The sequence below is a fragment of the Mauremys mutica genome, chromosome 21 (assembly GCF_020497125.1).
Source record: "Mauremys mutica isolate MM-2020 ecotype Southern chromosome 21, ASM2049712v1, whole genome shotgun sequence".
Lineage (NCBI taxonomy): Eukaryota > Metazoa > Chordata > Testudines > Geoemydidae > Mauremys > Mauremys mutica.
In genome coordinates, this window is record NC_059092.1 from 3,844,386 (window position 1) to 3,871,223 (window position 26,838).

A 26,838-nucleotide genomic window follows, 5' to 3' on the forward strand; every position below is an offset into this window, starting at 1 on the left:
CTTTTTATTCTTGTTGGCTTTTCACCATGGCAGAGGACCAGAGGCTTTTTTGGATGGTGCTCTGGTGCATTGGCCTTTTGGGTGGCATCCCAGGTGCTGCTGGCGTTCACCACCGCTATCTCTGGAGAAGCTGTTACCCCTGTTATATGGGGCATGCTGGTTATGGAGTTGAGATGAGGCGAGGTATGTATCCCTGGTATAGTCACAGTTACAGGGATGCTCTTCACAGGCTCACTGTTGAACAATGAACCTGTACGAGGTAAAAATGTTTTTTTCTTTATTGATAGCTTGGAGGTGGGTAACTGCAGTATAAGGAGTGACTGCCATCCTGACAACTACTGAAATCACACACCGGTGACCTGATTGCCCAGCTGATTGTGTTTTGGTGTAAATTTTCAGCGTGTTAGACATATTCCTGCTTGAATGGATTTATTATTCTGAAAAGTCATTCTTGGCAGAGAGCCTTACTTTATAGCAACTGAAGTAAAAGAAATGCCATCAAGTTATGTAGCTGCTATGCAACAAGCATGTTAAAATAAATTAGTATTTTGTCATAGGTTGTGCTGATTGGAGTTTTGCAAACTCCAAAGGGGTATCACTCAGGGCAGCAAATTAAATGGTAAAATGCTGGTTTTCTGACTGATAGGTTGATCAAGCATGTCGGTGTTGTCTGACTAGTGCACGATGAGACCATGTACAGTAATGTGTCTCTGTGCTATTCAGTGTCATTACATGTAATGGAAAATGCTCTTAGAGTTTTCATTTTTTTAGCAGTAATTAGAGAAAAGAAGTAAGGGGGCATAGCTGCTGTTTTCACACACGTGAGTGCTGAGAGGACAGCCAGAGACTGGGAAGCACAGCAGATTACATCTCTGAATTTAAGGGTCCAGACTTATTAGTGTCTTTGTTAAAAACAAATTCCTAACCTCTTTGTCTCGAGCCTGCTGCTGTGTGGATATTTCCTGGCAAAGCCAAGCAGTTGCAATTGAGAGTCACACCACATCTTATGTGGTTATAAACATTAAGAACATTCTGCTGCTGTAATGTAACATTTTGTCATCTGTTCTGCTGATCTGAGTAATGCAAGTGCTAAAATAGTAGTGACAGCTGGTGTTGGGCACAGATCCAGATGTGCACAAAAGCGAATTATTAGCTCCCCCCTGTTTCCATCCCATGGACTAACAAGGACCAAATTCTGCCCTGACATTGGTGCCAGTGAGAGGTACATTCTGGCACCAGGGCTGAATTTGACCAGTCACTTGGCTGAGATAATTAGGAAATGATTGTGTTCTTCAAAAATTCTCCACTGGACACTAATCAGAAATGGCCCCATGCCTGTTGGTGGTGTGTGTACTGGTTCTAATTGTGAAATGATTGGGGGGCAGTGAGAGAACTCTTGCTTCCTATGCTGAGGTGACTGGATTTATGTGGGGAGTTGTGTGTGCACTCCTGCACATGTGTCTCCCTGACTGTATGTTCAGCTGACTTACTGGGCGATAAAGGTTGAGACTGTCTGAAAATTCAGGAAATGACAGAGAATATGTGGAGTCCACAGTCCACCAAAAGCTTGTAACCATGGACATTTGTGAGTCATATAAATAGGAAAGAATGCAATATCTCAGCACAAGCTAAAACCGATGAATAATGGCCACAAGCTGCTGTTTGTGGAGGTGATACTAGCATGTTTGCTAGATGCCACACACCTTTAAAAATTGGGTATGTTACTCTTTCTATTTATAGACCAGCTGTTTGTTTTCAAACTCACATCATGTGGAATGTCTCCATCCCACTCGATCAGTTTATCAGCTTCCACAAGTTCAGACTCTCCCTTCAAAAGATAAAGGTTGTGTCTATGGCACCTGAGGTCAAGTTTCACACCCAAATCCAAGGCTCCAGCATAACGAGGATTCACAGGATGCTTAAAATCCAATAAAAAATTGGCTTGCCTGCTCCTTTCTTTTTTATTATATCACTTAGAATCATAGAAGATTAGGGTTGGGAGAGACCTCAGGAGGTCATCTAGTCTAATTCCCTGCTCAAAGCAGGACCAACCCCAACTAAATCATCCCAGCCAGGGCTTTGTCAAGCCGGGACTTACCTGATTCTGATCCCACTTACACCAGTTTCACAAACATGTCGCCCTATGGATGTGGCGCTACCCTGATTTACATTGGTGTGAGATTTGAATCTGGCCCAGTGTCTCTGATGATCCTCCACTATAGAGCTGCTGCTCTTGAGGTTCAGGAAGGTAGTTCTAAGCTGCCAGTCAAGATACCAAGCAGTCCTGTCCCTTTGGCTACTGTTCCCCAGATAAAGACTTCCACAGCTGCAGAAGAAGCCTCGTTCGTATAACAATATAAGAAACCAATTGAAAAATGGTCATCTGAAAACCTTAAATCCGTCTTGTGCAGCTTTTTTTTTCTTTTGTCTTCCAGGCAAAGGGTGGGTTAGCGAGCCAGGCATATTCTCTTTTAGGACAGAATATAGCAAGTGAGCCAAATATTTCTTTCTTTGAAGAGATTCTGTCTGGCACCCTTTTGTAGCAGGGAAATATCCAAGAGAGAAGATTTCCAAGAAGGAGGAGAGCAGAGAAGTAGTGAATAGAAAATAAAAATTTCTCCCTAGGCTCCTTCTAAAGAGAAGTGAATTATTGGCCTACTCCAGCATGAAGTATTCGAATGGTATATCTGATAAAGTTTTGAGTTTAATACTGGTGGAGGTGTGAAGACTAGATCACTCGAAGATATTGCAGATTTTTGTTGGCATGGATTAGGCTTTTTCTGCCCAAGAGATGACCCTGGGTCTGGAATAGGAGCTAGATTTCTGAACTGTAATCCTCCAAGATGCATTGGTTAAACCATCCAGTGCTGCTGCTTTCTTCCTACATCAGTACAGGTGATGGTTTGGGCCTAGTTTTGAATGTGTTTGGACTAATTTATGGAAACCCTGTGAAATCACATCATTTTGGCTCAATTTGTTTTTGAGTTTGGGGACCTAAAATGGAAATAAAATCTCAAAAGGTGTCAACTGAGCCAGATGATTTAAAGTACAACCACCAAATGTCTCACCCATCTACCGTGTACCCACCTATCCAATGGACGTCCCAATCTGTGTGATACTGACCCCACTGGGAGATGCAAGGTTGGCTTCATACGTGCAAAGGACCTTGAGATTGTTGGATGAAAGTCTCTATAGCAGTGCAAAGTGTTGCTGTTAGGGAGTTACTGCAGCTCCAGGACAGCACCGACTGAATTAGAAGCACAATCAAATCCAGTCCTCTCACATGGTAGGGCAGAGCACATGATCAGCAGTCTATTGATAATGGTATGTTTGATACAGTACAATGGCAGTTTTCTTTGGTGATCCTGCTTCACTGACTGCACTTCTTCCCTTTGGTCCATAGACCATAGCATGGGTCCTGGGTCTTTCTTTTGTCTCCTATTTTTGCAGCCACATGCATTGGTTCCATGCAATGCACATCTTCAAAAATACATCAAACTTTTGTCATGCAGCTAGAGAAGGGCAGCAAGCAGGCATTTCAATATAGTACATGCCTATGGCTGGCACCTTAATATATTGAGTAGCTTCTGGCAAACATATTCTGTAATGCTTCTGTAACACAGGCCCTATGCTGAGTTACTTCTTTGTAAAGTGTTAATGTAGGGTTATGCCTTCCAGTACCAAAGGTTCCCTCTGAGATCCTTTCATTACTAGATAAAACAGATTAGTTGTGGTATCTATTCTTATGTTAATATCCAATGTGTTTTCTTTTGGGGACCTATGTTATGACCTTGCAGAGGGATAGATCTGACATAAATGCATATAACATAGACAGAAATGCAATGCAATACAATACATAACACGGTTGTTTGTTTTTGTTTATACCAATTGATCTCAATGAGACTGTGAGTTCCTTGGGGTAACGTCCTGCTTTTCCACCAGTCTGTAATGCTGTGTGTATTCTTGTCATTTATATGGTGCCAGGGGTGTACATGGCCCGTTGCAGGCCAGTTCCGTGCATAGACGTGCTGTACAGTCAAAATGGCACAGAGCACAGTGAGGGACATCTGTAGAGTAACGATGAGGAGAGGGGTCTGAGAGGAGGAGGGGTTACAACGGGAGGAGAGCCTGATGCCTGCCTGTTACGAACACCTGTGTTCCATTCTGAGTAATGCATGATAATCAGTCCCTTGATTAGACTGAAATGTGAGCCAGGGAAGAGCTGGGCTGACTCTCCCAATTGCGTTGCTTTGAGGCAAAACAAAGGTGAGTTAAGGACACAGCAAGTGACTTGACTCTGAATTTGGGAGCCGCTTTTGGTTAAATAACTCCATTTTGCATCTGTATTTAAACAGATTAAATATTATGAAATCGCAATAGCGAGTGTTGCTGTTTTCTTGAAGGATGGGGATAGAGATTGAAGAGCAGTTTTGACCTCTTCGTCACATGAATAGTTTGGGCTCCAGAGTGACCCCAGCTCTGTGGTGGCTTTAGTGCTTCCACTGAAAAGCAAAATTCTCTCTCATCATTTCCCCGAGGGCTGGAGACGGCTGGCTGGCTTGCTTGCTCACCTTGATGGATCTGCCAGTTTGGTTGGTGTTTCTCCCTGGGCCTGGAACCAAATTTAAGGAGGAGGGTTATGAAGAGAAAAAATAAGATCCAGTTCCAAAAGCAAATCTGTCTTGGGCTGTATTGTGAATGTTGGGTGGGATGATGGTGGCTGGGAGTCTCCTGTTGTTGTTTGTTGTTTGTTTGTATTACTGTAATAGTGCCTAGAAGTCCAAGTCATGGACCAAGAGCCTATTGTGCTGGGTGTTGTACAAACACTGAACAAAAAGATGGTCTCTACCCCGACGAGCTGACAGTCACGTTTTAAGACCAGAGTCCAGGCAATGTCAGACAGAGGAGCATGAGGGAACAATGAGACGATAATGATCAGTATGGTGGACAGATGGTCTTTTGCGTCACATTTCTGGAAAGCACATAGGGCCCCGTTCTACAGCCCTTACTCCTGTGCATAATCTCATCGGCTACAACAGATCTACTCATGTGAGTAAAGACCAGGCCCAGGCAGGATGGGATTAGCTCCCTGCAACAGCTTGAGAGCAATGGTCCTTACAACACGGTTGTAATGCCACTGATTTCTCCTATGTAGCCAGCATGCTTCTGAACACCTCTTTGCAGTCACTGCATCCCTTTGTACCCGAGGATAGCAGTCCCTGTGTGAGGTTTGATTCAGTCGTCGTGTAAAGGCTTTGAGAACCTCGGGTGAAAGGTGCGGCGGGCGTGGAAAGCATTGTTTCGTTTTCATCAAGAGCACCACCTATCGGCTAGGCGTGGTGAAGGAGGCCACCCAACACAGTCAGGATAGAGAGGCTCTAAAGCAGGGGCCACCGTATTAAGAAGAAAATGTGTATTTGATTACGAATTGGAAGTATTGCCCCTGAGCAGCACCCTGCAGAGGGTAAACTGAAGTACCTGCATCAGTCCCATTGCTGCCTCCCCTGCCGCTCCAGGAACTACTCTGCCCAGTCGCAGCTGTTCGGCAGCTCCCGCACTGGCTGCTTCTTGCATTGCAGGGCAGGGGTAAGAGTAATTCCGGCTGCTCCACTTCTTGCTTCCCTGCTGGACTTTGGGAGCTCCCAGGACAGGAGCTCAGCTGGCCCTGCCTGAACCTGGGGCAGTGCCTAGTGAAGGACGAGTCCCCTCTGCCACCCAGGGCAGCCTAGGGGAAATGGAAGGGAGAAACTGACAACTAAAAGCTGGTTACAACTCCCTGATGCTCTCCCCCAGACCCAGCCCAAGTGCGGCCACTTCTCCTCTATGCCATGTGCCCTAGGGCCGGGGGGACTCCACACCCTCTGGGAGAATCCTGGGAAGGGGCCTTTCAGGTGGTTGCCTCTCCATTTGCCCCATCTCAGGCAAGTGGGACGGATGATCTGCCCCAAAGTATTAATTGGGATCCCTTGATCTTTCTGAATCAACATCTTCAGACCCTCCGGCTGTAGTGGTTGGACACTGCAGCTTGGCACTGAAAGCCTAAGCCTGTCCAGGCACATGCCAACAGCAACTTCCCCTTTCCCCGCATTGCCTGTGTGTCGTCTTGGTGACCAAAGCACCGGAGAGAGCATCAGCAGCAAAATATGGGTTGGTATTCTTAAACAGGAAGAGGATGGAAAACCTGAGGGTGATGGGAGCAAATGGGGAGGGGGATGAGCAGAGGGGAGCTCCTGCTGAGAGGAGACCAAAAAAGAGATGAAAAACCTGCTGCCCCTGGGTAATTCTCTCACTGTTGGAACCTGCTGTATTTTACCTAGACTTTATCACAATGGATGTGTGGCATAACAGAGCCCTAACAACTCCAGATTGCCCAGTGGGTGGGAGGGGAACAGAATGAGAAAAAAGTGACCACAGACCAATTATTTTTTCTTCCAGTGTCTCCAAGTCCCATTCTGTGCTACTGATTTCCAAGGGGAATCTGCACAGCGGGACAATCGATCCGGGTCAATATGCATGTTTGCACTGCTTTGAGCTATTAGCAGTCTGTCTGATTCTGCAACTTGGTGCTTCGCTGATTCCACTGCCGCTCAGTCTCAGTATTTCCTATAATTGCTGTAATCAACTTTAACAAACTGGTACTGAAAAGATAAAGTAGCCCAATCCCACATGCACTCCTTTTTAGAGATTTTAATTAACCTTTCCTCCTGCATCCCTGCTTTGTAATCCAGGCTAATCACCACAGAGATTAAAATTGGCACTGGATTTTTATTCAAATACAGCAAACCCCAAAAGCATATCTACTGCCTGGGCTTACAGCTGGGATTTATCTTCTCCTCTCGCTTCTCCTCCTCCTCCTCAGCCTTTCATAGGAGAGAAACTGCCTCTGTGCAAATGGTTCAGTAATTTGCAATCTGCTGCTGCCCTCTCTCCAGTAAAACTCTCTGATAGGGAATTCTTGTTAGAGATGGAGATCTGCCCCTACACAGCTCCTCTCCTAGGCTCCAATCTCAATTCCATACCTTCCTTGTAGCAACTATGTCTGGAAAAAAGAGAGAGTCTGGCAGTGTGGAGGAGATAAGAGAAAAGCCACCTGCAGGAATTGAAGAACCACTGGATTATATCATGCTCCAATATATGGTTTAAAAGCTGCACTGCATCCTCCAGTCAAATGCAGTGCAGTGCACCATGAAGGTGACACCTACCTGTTAAATTTAAGTTATTGTCACAGTGGTCACAATGTTGAACCTCTTTCGGCAAAATATTCAAGACAAGAATGGAAAATGTCCTGCCGTTTCACAGCTCTGCAGTCCACATCTGTGTGAGTATGTCCATGCGGCTGTAGAAGCGACAATGCAGGACTGCTGAATGGCACAGCTAAGATCAGCCCTACAATCTTGCAGAGCATATATACTGTTAGCCCTAGCAGCAGCTCTGGAGTGTGCATGAAGGTGCCGCTTCTCTCTCCTTCTCCATATTAGCAAATTGTTTGATTTGCAGAGCTACACTGTGACATCTCTTCTAAAGTTGTAAAACTGAAGATTCCTTTGGAGATAAAATTGTTGTCTTCACATCCGAGGTCTGAGGGATTAGAGGTTTTATTTGTTCACTGGGCCATACAGTATATATCCAAAAACAACTCTTCTGATACAGAGGGAGATAAGATACTCCAGAGGCAGAAAAAGAAGAGGATTGGTTAGGTGAGAAGTGTGTGGTGGTAAATGTGCTGCATACTCCTGCTGCTGGAACTGCGAGGGGATTGTGTTTGAAGCATTGGCCTCCCTCCAAAGCAAAGGTGGGAAGGGGTACGATAGACAGCATATGCTTACAAAGGTTTGAAATGTGCAATTATGAAGGGGAAGAGGAGCTATTTGGGGGGAAGCTTAAGAATAAATTTAGGTGGAACATCAGGAACATTTCCTGATGGTGAGATCTCTTGGGTGTGCAGCAGTCTCCAGGGGAAATGGTGGAAGCATCAGCAGTTGACATATTTAAATCTAGACTGGACAATGTATTAACAAATGTACCGGAAGGAACAATGTAGATGACTCACTAGGTCCCTCAGTCATTTCTGAGATTCTGTGATTTCAAATACATTGAACAGTGCATTGTCTTTTGACAGGTCCAGCTGCACTTGGCTTTCCCTGAGGTACATATAGTCTAAATGGGTCCCATATTTGACTCCATGCAAGATTTTCTGCCGGACATTGTTAATATTCACCACTTTTCTCATTCCTCCCTTGTTTTCCTTTTCTTAGTTTGGCCTTTCCCCTTTCACTCCTATTCACCATTGTTTGGACAAACACGCCGTACTTGGAAACCCCACTGAAATGCACACACGTCTTTATTGCTAACACCATAAACTCTGTGCTTTATTTCTCCATGCTGTATTGTGTCCTTATGGGCAGGCTCATCAGACAGCCCAGACGGGATGGGCCGTAATTACTCTTTCACCCCAGAAGGCCACTGGTTAATGCAGTTACCACCCATGTTGTACCTGTTTTGTGCCAGATGACTACACTCACTAGGGTTGTTAATCAAGCACATATTCACTTAAAAAAAAAAAAAAAGGATTTTCAGAAGTGCTTCATGTTGGCCTATCTCTACTCCCATTGAAAACAATGATCAAATTCCCATTGACTCCCATGGGGGCAGAGTTAGGCACTCTTGAAAGTCACACCCAGCTTGTGAATTATTCCCATAACTCTGTGAATTACCTGAAGGTTGGGATCTTTACTCCAGCTGTTAAAATGTGTAGGGGCTTGGCTTTCCAGTTCTCCCTGCACAGCTGTTGGATTGGCCTTTGCAACGTCAGTCCAAAACCAAAAGCAGAGAAATCCCATCTTCTTTCCCACACTGAAACCTCCACCCAAGGGAGCCAAACATGAACAGGCAGATCTCAGATACATTGACTTATTGGAGAACTGCAGCTCTCAAAGCCTGTGTACATATTGACAAAGAAATGTAGGCTCTGGGGCGTGCTAAACAAATGGGCAGTTGTTTTACACAAACCATATTGACCCAAATCCCTTTAGTAATACAATGAGCTCCTTGACAGCGCTTAGAGCTTGCTAACATTTCTTAAAGGATAGGTTACAGGAATGTATGTAGTGTTGTTGTAGCTGTGTCAGTCCCAGGATATTAGAGGGACAGATTGGGTGAGGTATTATCTTTTATTGGAGCGAGACAAGCTTTCGAGCCGCACAGAGCTCTTCTTCCACTTGGTTCTCCTACAGCAGAAGTTGGTCCGATAAAAGAGATGACCTTGCCCGCCTTGTCTCTCTATAGGAGTATCAGGGCTCATTGGGTAAAATCGTTGCAATAAGGGAAGTAGAACACCAAGGGCCTGATCCTTCATTCCAGCCGAACTCAGCACAGGGAGGAAGAGCAAGGTAGGTTTAAGACACCTTTATGCTGGTGAGGATAAGGTTTGGCAGGGGGGGTGGTTTGCTACTAGCCCTGAGAGTATTGGTGCTTGCACCCGGATTCTGACCATGCCCCCTGTGCTCGGGGGTGGGAGTGACATGGTGTAGGTGAGCTCTGTACCACCCAGGGATTTCCTATGCACCTGTTAACTCCCCGGGGGCTGGTTCTTTGAGGTTCATGGCTCTGGTGGAGCAGCACCAACAGCCTGTTGCAGAACAAAGAGTCTGGCCCCATGGCTTCTTTCCCTTCAATCCCTGTTGCCACTGGAGGGTATTGTCGAAGTTCCGTGTGTATGTGAGAGAGGGAGAGGATGTGAATTCAGTGCTGGTGGCAGGTGCCGGATTGACAGCCTGGGGACTGAGATCTGCGGTTTGTCCACAGAACAGGAATGGCATGGGCAGCTTCCGGACAAGATGCCCCAACATGGCATCACCCTGCACCTGGCAGGACCACCTTGGGGTATGTAGATTAGATCAGTATCCAAATTCGCTCAGTCTTTGGTTCCTCTCTTAAGAGTGCTAGTGGGGGTGCCAGTTTAGTACCCATTGTAACTGTGTTTTTTATTTTGAGGACACTTGTCCACTGGCAGCTGGACTGAGAGCCACCAAATTTGACTGTTGGTGTGTTGATTGTTTTTCCTCCTTCTCCAGCTTATGCCCTGTCTGTTGATGTGTTACTTCACTGCAGTAATCTCACTCACTCCTTTTGTGACCTCTCGGTCCCCAAAATGCAGCATCACAGGCAGAAGCTGGGCTTGAAAGGAAGGGAAACTCCCATAAATAGCTCATAATTAACAGTGATAGTAAAGCTGCATACAGAAAACCACAAGTAAATGAACCTGCTTTCAACCAGATCCTCTCTTTTCTCAGCCTTGTCTTCATCAGTGAGAGCTTATTTCACCTTTAATGGTTTTCTGAGACTCTCCAGCTGTCTCGAACCAGAGAAAGTGTTCAAGTGTCCTCTAGATTTTCACTGGAGGTGGATAAGATGCTTCAAGTTTCTGAACTGTGCCAGCTGAGACTGTACCCAAGCTGGTGACTGTAGAATGTTTTTTACTTTGCTAGTTTTCTCTCTGCTGGTGGGACAATGGCCTTCAAGCTAAGCACTAAAATAATGGGTCAGATGGAGGAAATTTTCTGACTGTTTAATAATTCCAGCCTGTGCTCATATTGCCCCTGGACCACATGAGCAGGAACATGTTTGCTAGGTCCCTCTCCTTCCAGCCATCGTGGCTAGTGGAAACAAGCACAAATAACAGGTTGGCAACGGCTGGATTCTCTGTAGGTTTTTCTATGTAATTTACATTTAATTCATTTTGGGGAGCAGGGAGTTTCTCCCTTTCCCCCTCATTCTCCATGCAAAGGACTTGATCTTCTGGCCAAAGAGTTTGGGCCCTGCCTTCTGTGGAGCTTATCAGCACAGCTTCTACATCAGAGGGTCACTTTGACATCAAGGCGAGGTAACCCATCCCTCCCCAGAGGTCTCCCTGTGTTATCTATGCAGTGCCTTCAGCCACTGTGGACTATGGGAGTAAGGTGTCATTCTCAGATCCCATGCTGCAAGCATGGTGCTGTTTTGTTGCTAGGCCTTCGAGATAACAAACTGGTTTATCCACCCTGCATAGAGTAAATACATGACAGGCTTTAGGACCTTGTAGAAGCTAAGTCTTGCAAAGACTTAGGAAGAAGGTGTTTTAGCTGGAGCTAGGTTGGCTTGGCAGGCACTTTAGGCTTTCACCACAGTCTTTCCCCTGTAATACTGGTATGCTCAGAAAGTGTGTGAAGGGTACCAACTGGAGCAAGATTTCGCATCAGAATTTTTAAATTGTTTTTACTTTAAAAGATACCACTCTTATTTATTTTTTAAAATGCCTTCTTCCCCCGCGAGACGGCGCTGCTCCTCAACAGTGTCTGTTGAAATGGACATTTCTCCTGGGAGTCAATGAGAATTTTTTTTTAATCCACAGCCTGGAACATGGTGTATCTTGTTCATATAAAGATATTAATAGAAAATCCACATGTGGTGGGAGCCTGGAGGGAAGTGTTATCCGGCCATTTGAGCGGGAGACCAGAAGTCAGGACTCCTGGGTTCTTTTCCTGACTGGGAGGGGAGTGTGATTTAGAGGTTGGAGCCGGGCGACAGTGAGGGCTCTTCGTGTTTACCCGTGGCATTGTCGCTGACTGCTCTGTGACTTTAGCCAAGTCACTCGATCTCTCTGAGCCTTAGTCCCACCACTGACTAATGACCGGGACCTTCGCCACATGTGTGGTGCCGCATAGTTTATTAACATTTTGCAGATGCTCTGAAGCCCCCAGGTGAAAGGTGCTAGAAGGAAATGACAGCGTTTCTAGTATACTCTGTAACTGAGCCATAGGAGCACTAACCAGGTTCTTTTTGTGGTTTTAGGAAGCACTCTGTCCTTCGAGGGTTAGGGTTATTTAGTCACGCTTTTCAAAGAAAAGATGAAGACTGATTAGATCCCTTGCACAGTCACAGCTGTTGAATCAATCAGCAGGGGGCAAGAAAGGAATGAAAACAGTTCGGACTGGCAGGTCCTAATGCTGGCAGGTAGAGGGGATTCCAAATATGATTCAAGTGTGTGCTGGGACAAGCTCCTGCAAATGGCTTACATGCAAAGGCACAAGCAGTTACAGGAAACACCCTAGAATGACTAACTGAGGAATTGTTTCTCAGTGTTATTTATATTCAGTGCTGACGTGTATTTGTTCATCACGCAGCCAGGCCATATCACTCTGCTGCTGGCTTGACCTATGTGCTAGGTTGGTGATGTCTGCCTCACTGTACTTTTATGTATCCAAAATGAATCGCTTCCTCTGCTGCTGCTCGCTGTGTAGGGTGAGGTAAGATACGGTAGCTGTCGCTGAGTAAATCCATCAGGGGATCTCCATGGCAGTGTATTGGCCAGCACAGCAGGACTCTCAGGAATGCTCTCCCCTTGTGTACTGTAAATCCTGTACACTGGAAACCTCCCAAGTCCATAAGCCCGGTGCACAGAAATTCAGTTCCTGCCTTAACTGTTTTATTTATTTCATCACATTTCCCTTTTAAAAGCTCCTGGAAGACTGACTAAGAATGGGGAGGCCCAGGCTGAGAGAGGAGGGTGGGTTTGACAGGCTTAGTAGAGGGAAGGTTGGGTGTCATAAGCCAGGAAGGAGAGAGGCTTTGAAGAGCCTGTTCTCTGTGCGTTGCCTGTGCAGTAGGGAAAGTGAGTTGGCTCTGATAGAAGCAAATCCATGTTCAAATTAAATTGAACGACAAAGCACTGGGTATGATGTTTCCCCACAGAGGGACACGAAAGCTCATGCTCCAATACGTCTGTTAGTCTATAAGGTGCCACAGGACTCTTTGCTGCTTTTACAGATCCAGACTAACACGGCTCCCCCTCTGATGCTTGACAGAGGGGCTGTGATTGTGGTTTAAGGACACACGCAAGCAGCCACTACTGTTTATCTCCTGAAATGAACCCAAAGCCACCTACATAAACTAGAACAGCACATGCCTGTGTTCCTAATAGCCAGCATGACTCTCCTTGGACCTAGTGTTTATGAGCCAGGGTCCTGGCTTTGGTCAGTTGTCACCATCTGATCTTTTCTTTTTAGTTTATTTATTTTAGACTCCTATGGTAGGAGTGTTGTTTGTCCTCCTCCCACTCAGCTCTGAAGAACAGGACGTGCAGCCTCATGTTTGGTAATTGCTGTGCTCTTTCTTCCAAGTTACTTCTGTTATTCATTGTGTTGCTGGCAAGAGGGTAATGAAGGTGCTTGCAAGGGAAAGGTATCCTTAGTTGTACTCTGTGCTGTGAAACTCATGTGTTGGGATGCACCAGGCTGACATAACTCATCTTCCTTGTTGTTCGGTTCAGTGGGGCCAGCTACACTGTAGTTGCTGCTCCTCTGTATATTTCCAAATGGCTTTTCCCCATGTTCTGTCACCTGATACTATCCTAACCACTCTTCTACTGAAAACCTTGCTCCTGAGTTCTTGGCTATTGTAATTCTCTTCTTTATGGTCTCCCATATAGCATGCAATAGTGTGACTCCAGAAAGGCCAGGCTACCTAAAGGAAGAATTTGTTTTGGTTTGAGAACCTATTATTACAAATTAGAAAAACAAGTGATCTAACAAAAGGTCTCACATTTTCAACAGTCTCCTAGGATTATTGTTGTTTCCTGTTACAGACAGGAGAGAAGGGCATTTCATGATACTAGCCTTTCTTTTCCGTTGTCATTTTCAAATTTCAGTTGAAATTTCTTTGTTTCTACAGTATTTAATGACAACTATGTACGACTTAGTCATTGTGGAACAGGAATGAATTTCTTGTTTTTAAACACAAACTGTCTACTTCTTTTATAGTCTTAAATATGAGGTGGGATAGGATGTGTGCCCAAGAAATAATGGATTGGTTAACATTTGAACCCTTGAAAGAATGCTCATTGTTTGGAGGAAAAAATCAAGATTGTTCTGGCAAGGAGAATGGCTTTTATTCAAGCCCAGATAGTTTCAATTATTGAAATGGAAACGCAGAGGTATGCTGGCCAAATGGGTTTCTCTATGTAGAAAGCTTTGCCTCAGTTTGTCCTAGTTTGTTTTGGTGTGAGAGCCAGGGTACCATGGATATCTGTGCAGTAGAAGGAACTAGAAAGGGCAGACAAGAAAATTGCAACACACATTTCAGAGTTTCATATGTGGGGTCAAGTTGACTTTAAACAAATGGCATTACATTATGAAAAATTCCTCATACAAGTCCATTATACACAATCTCTGTGGGATAGGATGGTTTTCTTTGCTTTCTGGCCTCTAATGACATGTAGAATTACTGGGCACAGATTAAATATCTGTCACCTTCCACCCCAGGGTTAGCTGTATGGCAACAACAGGTAAAGTGAGACCTGTAGTTTGGAAATTTTAAGTGCTTTGGAAAAATTTGGGATGAAAGAGCTCAATAATAACAATATTCAAGGTGTTCTTCAGCCAGCCCCATCTTTATTACAAAGTAAATTGCATGGAACCTGGTCTGTCTTGCTCAGAAAGATGAAAGGCCGAGTCAACCCTGCTAGGATCCCAACCTGTAATTCCAGGGAATCTAGGGATTTAAAACTTGCTGCTTTAAGGTATTCTTTTTGGCTGTAGTCTGTAAATGTTAGATGTTTACTCTTGTCATTATTATAAATAATTTAATATGTATATAGCAAATGGGATAGCCCAGCCTGTTTAGAGGGAGAACAAGGAGGATTTAGAGTATGTACAGATCTTCTTTAGGCCTCAGAGATGGGATTTCCCCCTGGAGTATTCCAGTAGTTTAATTCAGTCCATCTCTACTCTCTTTATCCTGAGAGGACATTCAGATATCTGAAAGTTGCACAGTGTAACTGATCCCCTAGTGGGGACGGCACTGTTGGAGAGTCAAGTCTGAAGGATGGTTTATTTTGAATGACTTGTGATGTACATTGGTGCTCTTTGCATGTCCGTCCTTGTGATTTTCACAATGGCCTGAATGGTTAAATCTGATGGTTAATGGTTAAATCTCAGCTCTGGAGACAGCGAACAGCCAGGAGAAATGCTAAGGTTTCTACAAAAACAACAAGGAGTCCGGTGGCACCTTAAAGACTAACAGATTTATTTGGGCATAAGCTTTCGTGGGTAAAAACCTCACTTCTTCAGAACACAGGTCCTCCCTTCTCTGTATGGACACTAAAGCTCAACTTTGCCAAAGCCTGCAGGCAACATCTGATGCACGCACACAAGTTGTAGATTTGCCAGTGCCAGCCCGACTTGCTTGTGTGCATGGGGTGTCATGCAGATAAGTCAAGTGTGCACAAGGTGTGCATAACATTTTGAAAAGTTGGGCCATCATAAAAGTAGGGATTTGTCCATGGGATGTTGGCCAACATTCCCTCTCCCTCCCTGAGTTATCTGCATGGCTGCAGCTCACAGCCCAAGAGGTGTTGTATGTATATATTGTGGGACACACGTTCATCCTGAAGCATACCAAAGAATGCATATGAATATTAAATGTTGTTATTGAGCACTTCTTACTTGCTAAGGTTTCTGTTCCTCTTCCCATCTGCAGATGTTGATGAGTGCCAAGTTCACAACGGGGGCTGCCAGCACAGATGTGTGAATACCCTGGGATCCTATTACTGTGAGTGCAAACCAGGCTTTCGCCTGCACACTGATGGCAGGACCTGCCTTGGTAAGTTGAAGCTTTCGTTCTTTTCATAGCATCTAATTCTCCTTTTTATCCCCCACCGTGCAGCACTGCATGGAGCACAAACATGGTTTCCTTCTACCCACCCCTCTTCCTTCCATTGTCCATGCAAGGCAGTGACATGTTGAGAGGACAGAAATCAATTGCTGATTTCTTAGTGTTTGTTTCTGCTTCTGCTCCAGTGGCTATGAGGCATGACATTTTCAAAACCAACCAACCCAAAAAAATTACTGTTTTGAATCTCAACACCCCCCCCCCCCCCAAAAAAACCAAACAAACAAACCAGCAAGGTTTCTTGTTAAGTTAATTTGGGTAAAAGGTTCAGGTTAGTCCTTATTTTATCTGAAATGATTTGCCCATTGCTTCATGGAATGCACTCTTGTTGCCTAGATGTATCGAACGAGGCTAATAAGCATGATGGTGTGGTTTTCGTTAATGCTGTCATTGTGGCCCTACTAACCTCAGAACCAACAAGATTAGCTCCATGTGTGCCCTGCTTGGGTTTGAGGCTGACCCCAGTCATTACGTACAGTAATCTGTTCTGAAGGATGTCGTCTAATCCAAAACCAAATATTAGTGAACACTCTAAAGATGTGGGAGCCAAGTTAGGTGCAGTGAGAAGGCGTTTGAGAGTTGCAGGCCCGTTCGTGCTTGGGATGCTGATGAACCCAGCTGGCAGTGGAGAAAGTATTTTAGAGAAAGGAAAAAGAAACCTGTTGTACTCAGGCAGAACCATGATCTGTCAAGCAGTATTTCATAAGAGGTTCAGTTCGAGGATGGTATCTTACATTGACTACATATTGCACCTTTTGCTTGATAGAAACAAACATAGAACATCAGGATTGGAAGGGACCTCAGGAGGTCATCTAGTCCAACCCCCTGCTCAAAGCAGGGCCAATCCCCAGATGGATTTTTGTCCCAGATCCCTAAGTGGCCTCCTCAAGGACTGAACTCACAGCCCTGGGTTTAAGCAGGCCAATGCTCAAACCACTGAGCTATCCCTCCCCTTATAGCTGTATACTAACGATATTCCAAACCTTTCCACAAGGATCTCAAAGCTTCACAACATCTTTCCCACTTATTAGCCAGACATTGCTGATGTCAAGGGACCACCTGTTGGGACAAGAAAGGGTTTGATCCCCATGGCTCATTCAGTCTTTGGGCTCTGTGCTGAGTGCCCGTAGAGTGCCAGTTGATGCGGGGAGTTATTAGCTAGGAATTAGATCCACAGATCAGACATTAGATGGCAAGGACTTTGGTCACTTCCAACAAGAGTCCTGAACTGATGACAGGGAGGTGACTGTCTTGTTGCTGTACTGTGTATAGACAAGCTGACCTTCCTGCATTCTGCGTGTGTTATGAATGTTTTGAAGATGGAGTTCATAGCACACATCAGTGGACTTAGTAGCTAACGGGAGGTAGCCTATGACCAAAAAGCCTTCTAAAGTAGGAGTTTTGAAAAGTGAAAAAGGGACTAGTCATATTTTGAAAAAAAGCAAATCTCCTTTGAGTGGGCGAATCAATTTTTTAAACTAGTAACAAATTAATTATACAGCAGCACATCAAAGAAGAACAATCCTTGATTTAGGCCCTTAATTTTCTCTCTTGATATTATCAAGTTAGCATATGTGGAAAATGTTGGAGCTTTTGTGCTCCCTGTTATGGCAAGTTTTCCTGAGCCAAGGATTAATGAGTTCTTGGCAAGGAGGAGTAAGTTCCTGGACACGAGGGGATAGTGTTGTGCCAAGGAAACAATCTGAGGTGCATTTCTCCATCCACGGGTGAGGCTTTTGGGCTGCATTTGATTCATATCCCATCTTTTGGGGAAATTATAGGATGAAATCCTGCAGTTCTGATGGTCACAAACGTATCTGATGTGATCTAAAAAAAGCGATGGGAGAACCTCAAAGAGTTTGGAGGTTCTACTCTTTGCTGAATATCTCGGGAATACAAAACTGGGTTGGCGATGTCACCAGAATAGTCTTTCTAGTGAAACTTCAGATACTTCCTTCAGTTTGGAAATTTTGCAAAAACAACCTGCCTTGTGGTAATCTGGCTCTTCCACTTCCAGACACAGCCCAGACCCAGAAAGCGTGGAGCTTCAACATTCAGGAGGGCTGTCAAACGAACAAACACAACATTCACTTTGTTTTGATTCTCTTTGCGAATGGGAAAATTAGTTGCTTTTGGATCCTTTTCCCCTGCTAGTTCCTGACGTGTGGCAGTGAGGCCAGCCAGCATATTTCTTAGCAGCAGCAGCAGGTCTCTCGAGTTCTGGTGCCTGCTGTTTGGAAGAGAAAAAAAAACTTCTTCATAAAATTACAATTGATCTAAAAGCAGAAACATCTGTTGGAAGTTTCTGTTGCTCTTCAAGAAAAATAAGACTTTTTATTGCATCCTACAATCAGCCTTTATCAGCCAGCTACAATAAATAGGGAAAGAAGTAAGCACAAGAAGTGCTTTCTAACATATTCTATACTGCATCCCTAGTTTATTCTGAATTGGTTTATACTTTTTAAAATTGAGTACCCATTTTTGGGTCAGATAGCACTAGTTGGGTCTTTTCTTTCTTTCTTTCTTTCTTTCTTCATTCTTTCCATTCTTTTCCTTTTCTTAGTTTAATGTCCCTAGGATTTAATCAAAGAAAGACAAACCTCTGGTTAAGACTCTAGAGAACAAGGTGCATTTTTAGTTGCATATAACATGCATGCACTCGTGGAATACATCAAAACTTGCTATCCATATTCTGGAATTAATTGTGTGTTTTGTTAGAAGACTGGAGTTATGGCATTAAATTTACAGTAGGATGAAAGGAGCCAGAGAAATATGGAGTTCTATAGTTCTTGCTAAATCTTTTCCAAAATGTTCAACATTTTGTGAAACATTTTGTAGAGATTTTTAGAGTTCTTCAAAAGTTAAAGAAACTTCCCTAATGCTCTGAAATCTTTAAAAGGTGCCATGTATTTGGCTTCAGTAATCCAATCCAATTCCTAGTTCAATATGGTTTTCAAACCTAGATCCCAACTGTTGGTGCTGGGTTTTCTTGCATCCCTGGTTTTTGGATTTCAGAGCACACTCTGCAGTAAACAGGATATATTACTCCCAACTGTGCATAAACTACACGCAGGACTTCTCTTCTATGGACTGTTAACATGAGCAGAATGGTGCCCAGTCAGAGACTAAGAGTTGAGTCCACATTCTCAGTGAATTAAAAAAAAAATCTGGACTGATCTGTTAGAAATGCAAATGGCCCCAAGACTGCACCCCATGTAATTCTGCCGTTCTTTTATTTTATAGGAGACTTTACCCATGTAGCTGTAATTTATGCAATTTAAATGCAGAGAGCTTGAGTTTCCTTGCATGTGCACAGCACTCAGGGGTTTCCCCTGCTTGACATAAAGCTCTCCCCGTGTCATATATCACCACTAACGAGGCAGAGGGGGAGAGAATCAACATCCTGGAAACACACAAGGCCACATTTTAAGGGCAATAAAGGGGGGTTGGGCTTTTCTGGTGGACCCCAGTTTTTATTGATAGCTGGGTTTTTTGAGTACTTCCCCCTGCCAGAGATCAACTTTCATTTCCCGGGATAGGGGAAGGAGGGTCAGCACTGAAAGTCAGCCTGCTGCTAGCTCAGGAATGCACTAGGCATGAGGAGACAGGGTTTTAAACAGAAGATGTAACGGTTTGTATTGAGGAGTTTTTTGAGATAATCTTATAAAATAGCCTTTCCCTGAAGTAGGGAAGTGTGCAGCGCTTTTGCTCCAGAGGGGTAGTGGAGTCTTCAAACCACATGAAGAATGGCTCCTTATTCTGCGCTTGATTCTGAGAAACCCACTGCAGACATATTCAGGCACACAGTGAAAGGGTCACTCTTGTCCCAGCAGCTACAAAGAGCCATGTTTAGAACAATGGCAACACGCTGGATCTGCAGCACTAGGAATCTAGGCTGTGAAATAAATTCCCCATCTACCTTTCCCTCTGAGAGTCCAGTCATGCAGCCACTTGGCTGCTGCAGATCCAGGCATCACCTTCTGAGCATATGTAGTACAGTATTTCAGACATGATAGCTGGCGTTCGGTTGGTTTCCAGGCCAGTCTCTTCTAACAGTTCTCCCCCTCCTGGCTGTTGAGCTCACCCTTGAGGTTGGTGTCAGCCTTCTTGCTCTTGCTGCTGCTGTTTTGAATTCACTTTTCCTGCGGGATGCTATTTATTTGCCATTTTTGCAAATTCTTTTAGTGAATATTCACATAAGTGGAACAAATTCCTGGGTGAAGGGGATTCCGAGACTTGTCAGGCCAAAGACTGCTAAAAAAATTGTGTGTGTGTGTGAGTGTGAGAGAGAGAGAGAGTCACGACTGATGTGGCCAACCCCAAATCAAGCCATAAATCTTTTATGCCACGCTGCACCATTATATATATCCTACGTACAACATTTATTAACTTACAATGGGTAGCATGGGAGGAAGAGTATCCACAACTGTGCACCCCAAAACCCCAGCCCCAAATGTACTGACCACATCATGATATTTCTAATGTTGTCAGGGAGGCATCCATTTAAATTGGCAGTTCGTGGAGTGTCGTGTTGCAAGGGACAAATCCAACGGCAAAGGGATGGCAGACAGAGACAAGAAGCCGGTGTCTCCCAGTCCATTGCTGTAACCACTTGAACCAATAACCATCCATTTTGTATGTATATGCTGCTGTTACCTGTGTGATAAATTTGCTACCTGAAGGGTTTAATTCCCTTTCTGTGGCCTAAAGTGTTACTGTTTCTTCTAACTCATTGAACGAAGAATACTATAGAGTGAAAAGTGAACCCTCCCATTTGGAAGCATTAACCTTTCAGTCACAAAGGCCCCCAAAAATCAAAAGAAAACACATGAGGGATGATCATCATTAACTGAAACATTCAGTTAACTAAAACGGATTTTCCATACCATCTATGCAAAATAATTCCAGTGGGAATCCAATCAGGCCTATGCAGGCTGCAAAACTGCTCTGCATTAATCTTCCCAGGAAGGATTAGCAGTAAGATGCATGGTACTGGAGCTCATCTACCAGAATTAAAGTGTCCCCATTCATTAAACCTGACCTAATGGGAGGTATTGGGGTAGCTTCTAAGATCTCTGGAGCTCAGGGCTGGCAGGACCTGACATTATTCCAGCATGCCTGCATCTCTGTGACAAAGTACATCTAGAATATCACCTATAATATGAATAGAGAGCTTGTAGAACCTCCACACTATATAATTAATAAATTAATGTTTCTAAAAAATACCACCACCAGAACAGCTATAAAAATACAGCATTCTCATTTTAGGTTTGATGATTTTTGGCCTTACACATTTTCATGATAGAAGAAAGTACAATATACTCATTATAACTCTGTAATAGGATCAAAGTTGACAATATGGGAGTTTTTCAAAGTTCAGAATGGAGTAGAGAAATCGGGTTTATTTCCATGTGCAATAAATGAGGTTGTGTTTGTGACTCTGCCTTCCCTTCACTCCTAGGCCTCCGTTTGGCTCCTGCCATGAATGCTCATGCCAAATGAGTGTGTCTGTTCCTATGCTTGTTGCTTGGTGGATGGTTTCTACCCCATCAACTTTGTGTTGTGGTTCTCTTGGTACTAGTAGCTGTATCCTATCCAGTTGCTGACAGCACTTTAATAAACATGAACAGCCACTGAGCTGCAGTGTTGAGAGGTGTTTTGACTTTGCAGAAGTCACTTAAACATACAATAGTCCATGCCTTCAATTAAAAAAACCAACCCACAGAAAGTACCCCGCACTGTGAACATGAGGTGGTCAAGGGGCACTGTTTCTCCCAAGATTTATTCATCAGGCAAAGTATGTTCCAGGGAACTGTGCAGAGGCTTCCTGTTCCTTCACCGCACTCTGATACCTAGACTGATAACACAGTGAAGTCTGGAAAATGCAAGCAATCAAGCCAGTATTCACTCAGTGGGTCACTTTACAATAATTCCTGGTCCTTGAACATATGCCTGCTTTCTGTGGTGTTTTCACAAGTACATGAAAGTGGTTCACTCTGCCAGTGCTCAGTCTAGATAAATATTTACCCTGCAAAGTCAGAGGCTTTGCTATGACTTGATCTTTGCAATCACATGGTTTTTATTAAACCAACATTCTTGACAAGTATTACAGGGCTGGCTCTTCGAGGGCTGTAGGAAAGTGTATAGTCTGCAGCAGAACAGACCTGAGGCCTCACTTAACAATAACTTTAATTTATTCTTTAGTTTTCTTCTTTAACAAACTCTTCCCCAGTTCTAGCGCCATATGGGAAGAGAAAATTTCTCCCGCATAAGTGAAAGTCTGCAAGGCTAGGTGTACCTGAAGGTAGAGGAACTATGTGACTGAGTGAAAGAGATGAGCATAAAGACCAAATTAAGTGATAATCCATCAGATACACTTTTGGTCACATATGGTGGATCCTTTCCATGGCAGGCAAACGTCGTGATTTGGAAGCTGGTTCAGAGCCGCACCCCAAGATTGGATGCTTGTGTGGACACACATTTAAAGAAGGGTACAGCAAGCTACCTTTGTAGATGCAATTAGGAAATTGAGTTATCTAACTGGGGAGGAAATGTTTTCTAGTTGTATTAGTTGCTGTCTGCCAAGACATTCAGTGTCCTGTATAACAATAACCACAGTTAAAACCTATTGTAATGAACTGCTCACTATATGTGGGTATGTTGTCTGTACCACTGCACTCTACTGGATGGAATCAGAACTTTTCAGCTGTGTGCCATAGACCTTGTAGTGCCTCGCTGCTGAAGGAAGTTCTCCCATATTTCAGATATGTAGGAGCTTGTGCTTTTGGAGCAGGAAGATCCGGGTTGCATCGCAGTGATGTTCTGAATGACCTGGGCCCAGTAGTGTTGTACTAATCCAGGCAAAACTCCCCTTGAGTTCATGGGATTTTTATCTGTGCAGAGTAAGTGGGATCAGGTCACTTCTTTGTGTGCATGGGCTGCATTTCAGTGTGGGATATCTTTCAGTTGCAGCACAGAAAAGTCTCAGTGCAATTAACGCACAAAATTCCTGCAGTTATAGAAAATAGATCATAATGAAACAAAGAATGAATAATAATTTGAGATATACCTAACTCATAGAGCTGGAAGATCATTGAGTCCAGCCCCCTGCCTTCACTAGCAGGACCAAGTACTGATTTTTGCCCCAGATCCCTAAGTGGCCCCCTCAAGGGTTGAACTCTCAACTCTGGGTTTAGCAGGCCAATGCTCAAACCACTGAGCTATCGCTCCCCCCTGGACTCCCTCATATTCCATTCTGCTGAAGGAAACATGGAACATATATTGGTTCCTAATGGAGCTCTGAGCCGAGGTACCCCGGAGTCTTGTGGTCCAGAGCCACTGTCAAGCATGGATATTAACTTTAGGAAGCTGTTGGCAATACTGTGAGCAGAAATGCAGTGCCAGAAAGTGTTTTGGAGACAGAAAGAGTATCGTGCTATAAAGTTTCTAGTTAAAATATGTCAACCCATGAATCCAATTCTCTGAATGTTTTCCTATCACCACAAAACCCACAAAGCTGTTGATTCATCAACAGCACTGACTAAAGCCCATCCTGTCTCCAAAACCCCCCTAGCGGAGGCTGGTTTGCTGTTAACTCTGAAGGTTCAAAACCTCTTGCAGAGCTCACACCGCAAATAGGTTAGCACAGGCAGAGGATGAAAACTTCAGCTCTTTGTTTGGGTTACGTTTACATGTGTGTGATGAATATTCCTGTCCTTTCTCGTAATATGCAGGAGCTAGAAACCAGGTGAAACATTTAGCTGCGTTCTTTCCCATGCCTTGTGCCTCCTGTAGCTGTTCACACCTGTGCACTTCGCACAAGTATATATCACGCGGCAAGCTGCAAAGCAGAGGAGAATCAGGTCTTTTAGGTTTCTGAAACATGTAAAATGTATTGAAAAGATTTTACAAAGGAAATAACATAATGAGGTGCCCAGCAATTGAATATTTATAGCTGTCTAAGTAACACAGTTACATTTAAAATGTATATTTTGCCCTTTTTAGCATCCTTCCTTCAAGGTTCTCTAAACACTTCACAATTGTGCCTCTCAACACAACCTCTTATTAAAGCTATTTTATTGATGGGTAAATTGCCTGCAGGGAGTGTAAATGAATTAATTTGTGTCACAGTGAGACAGTAGCAGAGTCAATAGCACCCAGGACTCCTGGCTCTCCCTCCCCTGCTCCACCAGGCATCCTCCCTCCCCTAGAAAAATGCTTGTGACCCCACTGGACAAAGGGGCCCCAAAGGCTCCAGATATGGCCTGGGGACAATTCCCCTGGTGCGGGAAGCAAGGGAGAGAGCCACAGGGTGTCTTCCGAAGGCCCCTTTACAAGCCCTGGCTCAGGTGCTATGGAAAGTGAGGGTGAGAGTGGCAGTGCTGTGGAGATTCTGTGCCACACTGCTGCCCATGAGCAGGCACAGACAGCCCTGGATGGCTGCCTAAATTCAGCCAGGGTCACTTGAGGCCATGGAACACCCCAGAATTGGGAAGGTGCAAAAGCTGTTAACCCCCCCCCACACACACACTTTCCTGGGGCTGTGATGTGTGTGTGCTGCTTAGAACAGCACAGGAAAGCGCAGTGTCTCACCCTTGCCGACAGCTCATTGCGTGATCTGTACCAAGGCTGCAAGAAATTCTTGTACGTTGTGCACATTTTCTGCTGCTGAAATATGACAACCCAGCATGACGTGGCTTCACTACAGAAGGAAGGGAGAACAAACGGGGAGATTTCTGCTAAAGAAAAGAACGTCGGCACACTATCCTGAAATTACCTCCTGTCCCGGGCTCAGAAATGGATGGGAAGAGGGGGATGGCAAACATCTTTCAGTCCTTTTATACTGTTTCACAGCGTGTTTCTTTTTTTTCTTTTTTTTTGGACTCCATTGCAAAACGAGGGATTTACTTTGAGCCAATTGCGTTCTTTGGCCCGGGAAGCAGAGATGGTCCTTATTAGCACACAGCATGTTTTTGGAGATTGTTGGAACTTAGATTACACAATCTATCCCTATTTATATCATTAGGAGTATGTTAGCTGAAGAAATATCAAGTATACCAGGGATTTATTTGATTGGATGGAAGGACTGTGTTTTGATTTTTTGTGTGTTGCTGAAGTTGCACACACAGTGCATGCGCTGCCATTGCCTAGAGCTTTGTTTTTCAATCCCGTGTGTTGTATGGCCAACTTAGACAGATGTGTTTGAAAATTTAACCCTGACTATGCACAGGGGTGTTTACCACTTAGAGATTTCTTGGAGTTGAAGGTTTTGTATTAAGAGTTAGGGGGGTGAACCCCCATTCTGACTACTTGGATTGGCTGCATTTGTGTTTTAAGCATTTTCCTGTTACTTTTGATGGCAAGTCAGCTGGACTTGAAAGCAAAATAGTGCCTAAGAGAGAGAGAAGTGAGAGCAGGAGATATTGAGTCAAGGCCGCAGGTTCTGTTTCTGCCTTGGCCACCAACTTGCTAAGGTATGTGACATTAGGCGTCGATTCAGCAAAGAACTTAAGCATGTGTGTCTCAGGGTGACTGCCTCCATGGCACTCCCTTGTAACTCCCCACAAGATTTCCAAGTACAAGTAGCCTGTTGCAGGGTTAATTAATGGCAGAATTCCCACAACCATAGTCTGGAATTCCCCAAGACAATCCCAACAGCACATGGAATCTTTCAAGTCTCAGTAAACCATCAGCACACCAGACACTGCCATGGCATCTCTTACCATGCTCAGGTGCTCTGGTGCAGCTCTCGTGTCTTGCTTTAGATTCTGGCATCTCTTTAGACTGTCAGGTATGGGCCTATCATCTCTCACCATGCCTCACTCCAGCCCTTCTAGGAGGGGTGCACTTCTCCTCCCGTTTTCAGTCTTGGGTCTAGTTCTCACTCTTGCCCAGAGATATCATTGGGCTCACCCCTCTATCATTCTCCAGCCTCCAGCCCTGTCTGGTCCTCCTGTCTGGCTCAGAGGGCCAGCAAACATCTCCCTCTGCTGCTCTCAGCCCTCTCTGGCCATGGCTGTCCAGCCTGGGGAAGTTTGTAGGTGACCCCTGCACACTGCCTTTCTGCCTTCTGCTTTCACCAGCTTGATCCCTGGCTCCCCAGCCCAACTAGGAAACTCTCACCGCTCCCTCCTTCAGTGCCATTCTCTCTCTGCAGGTATCAGCCCAGCTTTGCTCTTCGCCTGAGCTCTCTGCTTCTCTAGAGCCCTTGGCTTTTCTGTCTCCCTCTCGGGACTCTGAATTGTCACATGCCTTTGGGCTGTTCCTCATTTATAATTCCCCAGAGGTAGACCTGCCCTGCTTTTTACACCTGGATTGGAACAGGGGAGCTGGGCCTGATTGCATTTAAGGGGCCAGCTACCCTGTTACAATGTGCTTAACTTTAGGCATATAAATTAAGCACTTGCTTAAGTGCTTTGCTGAATCAGGGTTGGTAAATGGGATACAGAGCAGTCTAAGCAGGTAATCTAGAGAGTGAATGAATGGGAGTGGATGTTTCACTTACCCCTCTGTTCTGAAATTGGTCCCTGGGAGATAGGGAGGAGTGACCTTCAAGGGAGATGTACTTCTGACAGCTTCCATTGGCATCTGCGCTTCCGCGACTGCAGGAGAACTGCTGCCTGTAACCACAAAGGCTCGGTTTGACTTTCAGCTGCAGATGCATGAGCCTGAAGTGTGCTGCTTTGCCAGTTGCTTCAGTCCATTCTATTATCAGACTAGACATGGCTTTCCGTGGGCGGCAAACACTGGCACTGTCCATGCTGTATCTGTTTCAGGGTCAGCTGAGGACCTCGGATTCTGGGGCTGTCAGCCCAGAACATTTCCCAAACACAAAACTCACTTTAGAGGCAGAGAGGGTGGAAGTAATTTGGTCTCTTTTAAAGCTGTGAAATATCATCTGTGGAAAATCTGTCGAGTTTTTCTCACACAAATCCACATGATACACAATATGACACTGGGTTTGGCAGCATTGTCACAGAAAGGGTCAGCTAGGGAAAGCATCTGGGAATGGAAATTTGTTTTAGTGTGGCTTTGTAAAGAAAGGGATTACTAATTCAAATAAGACCCATAATGATGTCTTAGCCTTCACTCACTGCTCTGAGAGACAGCATCCTAAGGAGGCCCAGGACTAAA

The 26,838-nt window shown here is 44.6% G+C and overlaps 1 protein-coding gene and 1 long non-coding RNA gene across 12 annotated transcripts in view; one reads left to right on the forward strand and one right to left on the reverse strand.

Moving 5' to 3' along the window:
• MEGF6 (multiple EGF like domains 6) overlaps positions 1–26,838 on the forward strand; it is a 231,862-nt gene that overhangs the window by 146,282 nt on the left and 58,742 nt on the right. For all 11 annotated transcript variants that reach the window (XM_044996193.1, XM_044996194.1, XM_044996195.1 and 8 more), the window contains one exon: positions 15,514–15,636. In XM_044996193.1, coding sequence (XP_044852128.1) covers positions 15,514–15,636 — 123 coding nt within the window. The remainder of the gene's footprint in view (positions 1–15,513; positions 15,637–26,838) is intronic.
• Positions 21,882–26,361, reverse strand: LOC123354311. Its single transcript, XR_006574723.1, has 2 exons — positions 26,210–26,361; positions 21,882–22,714 (listed from the first exon to the last, which is right to left on the reverse strand). It is a non-coding gene; the product is annotated as an uncharacterized LOC123354311 (long non-coding RNA).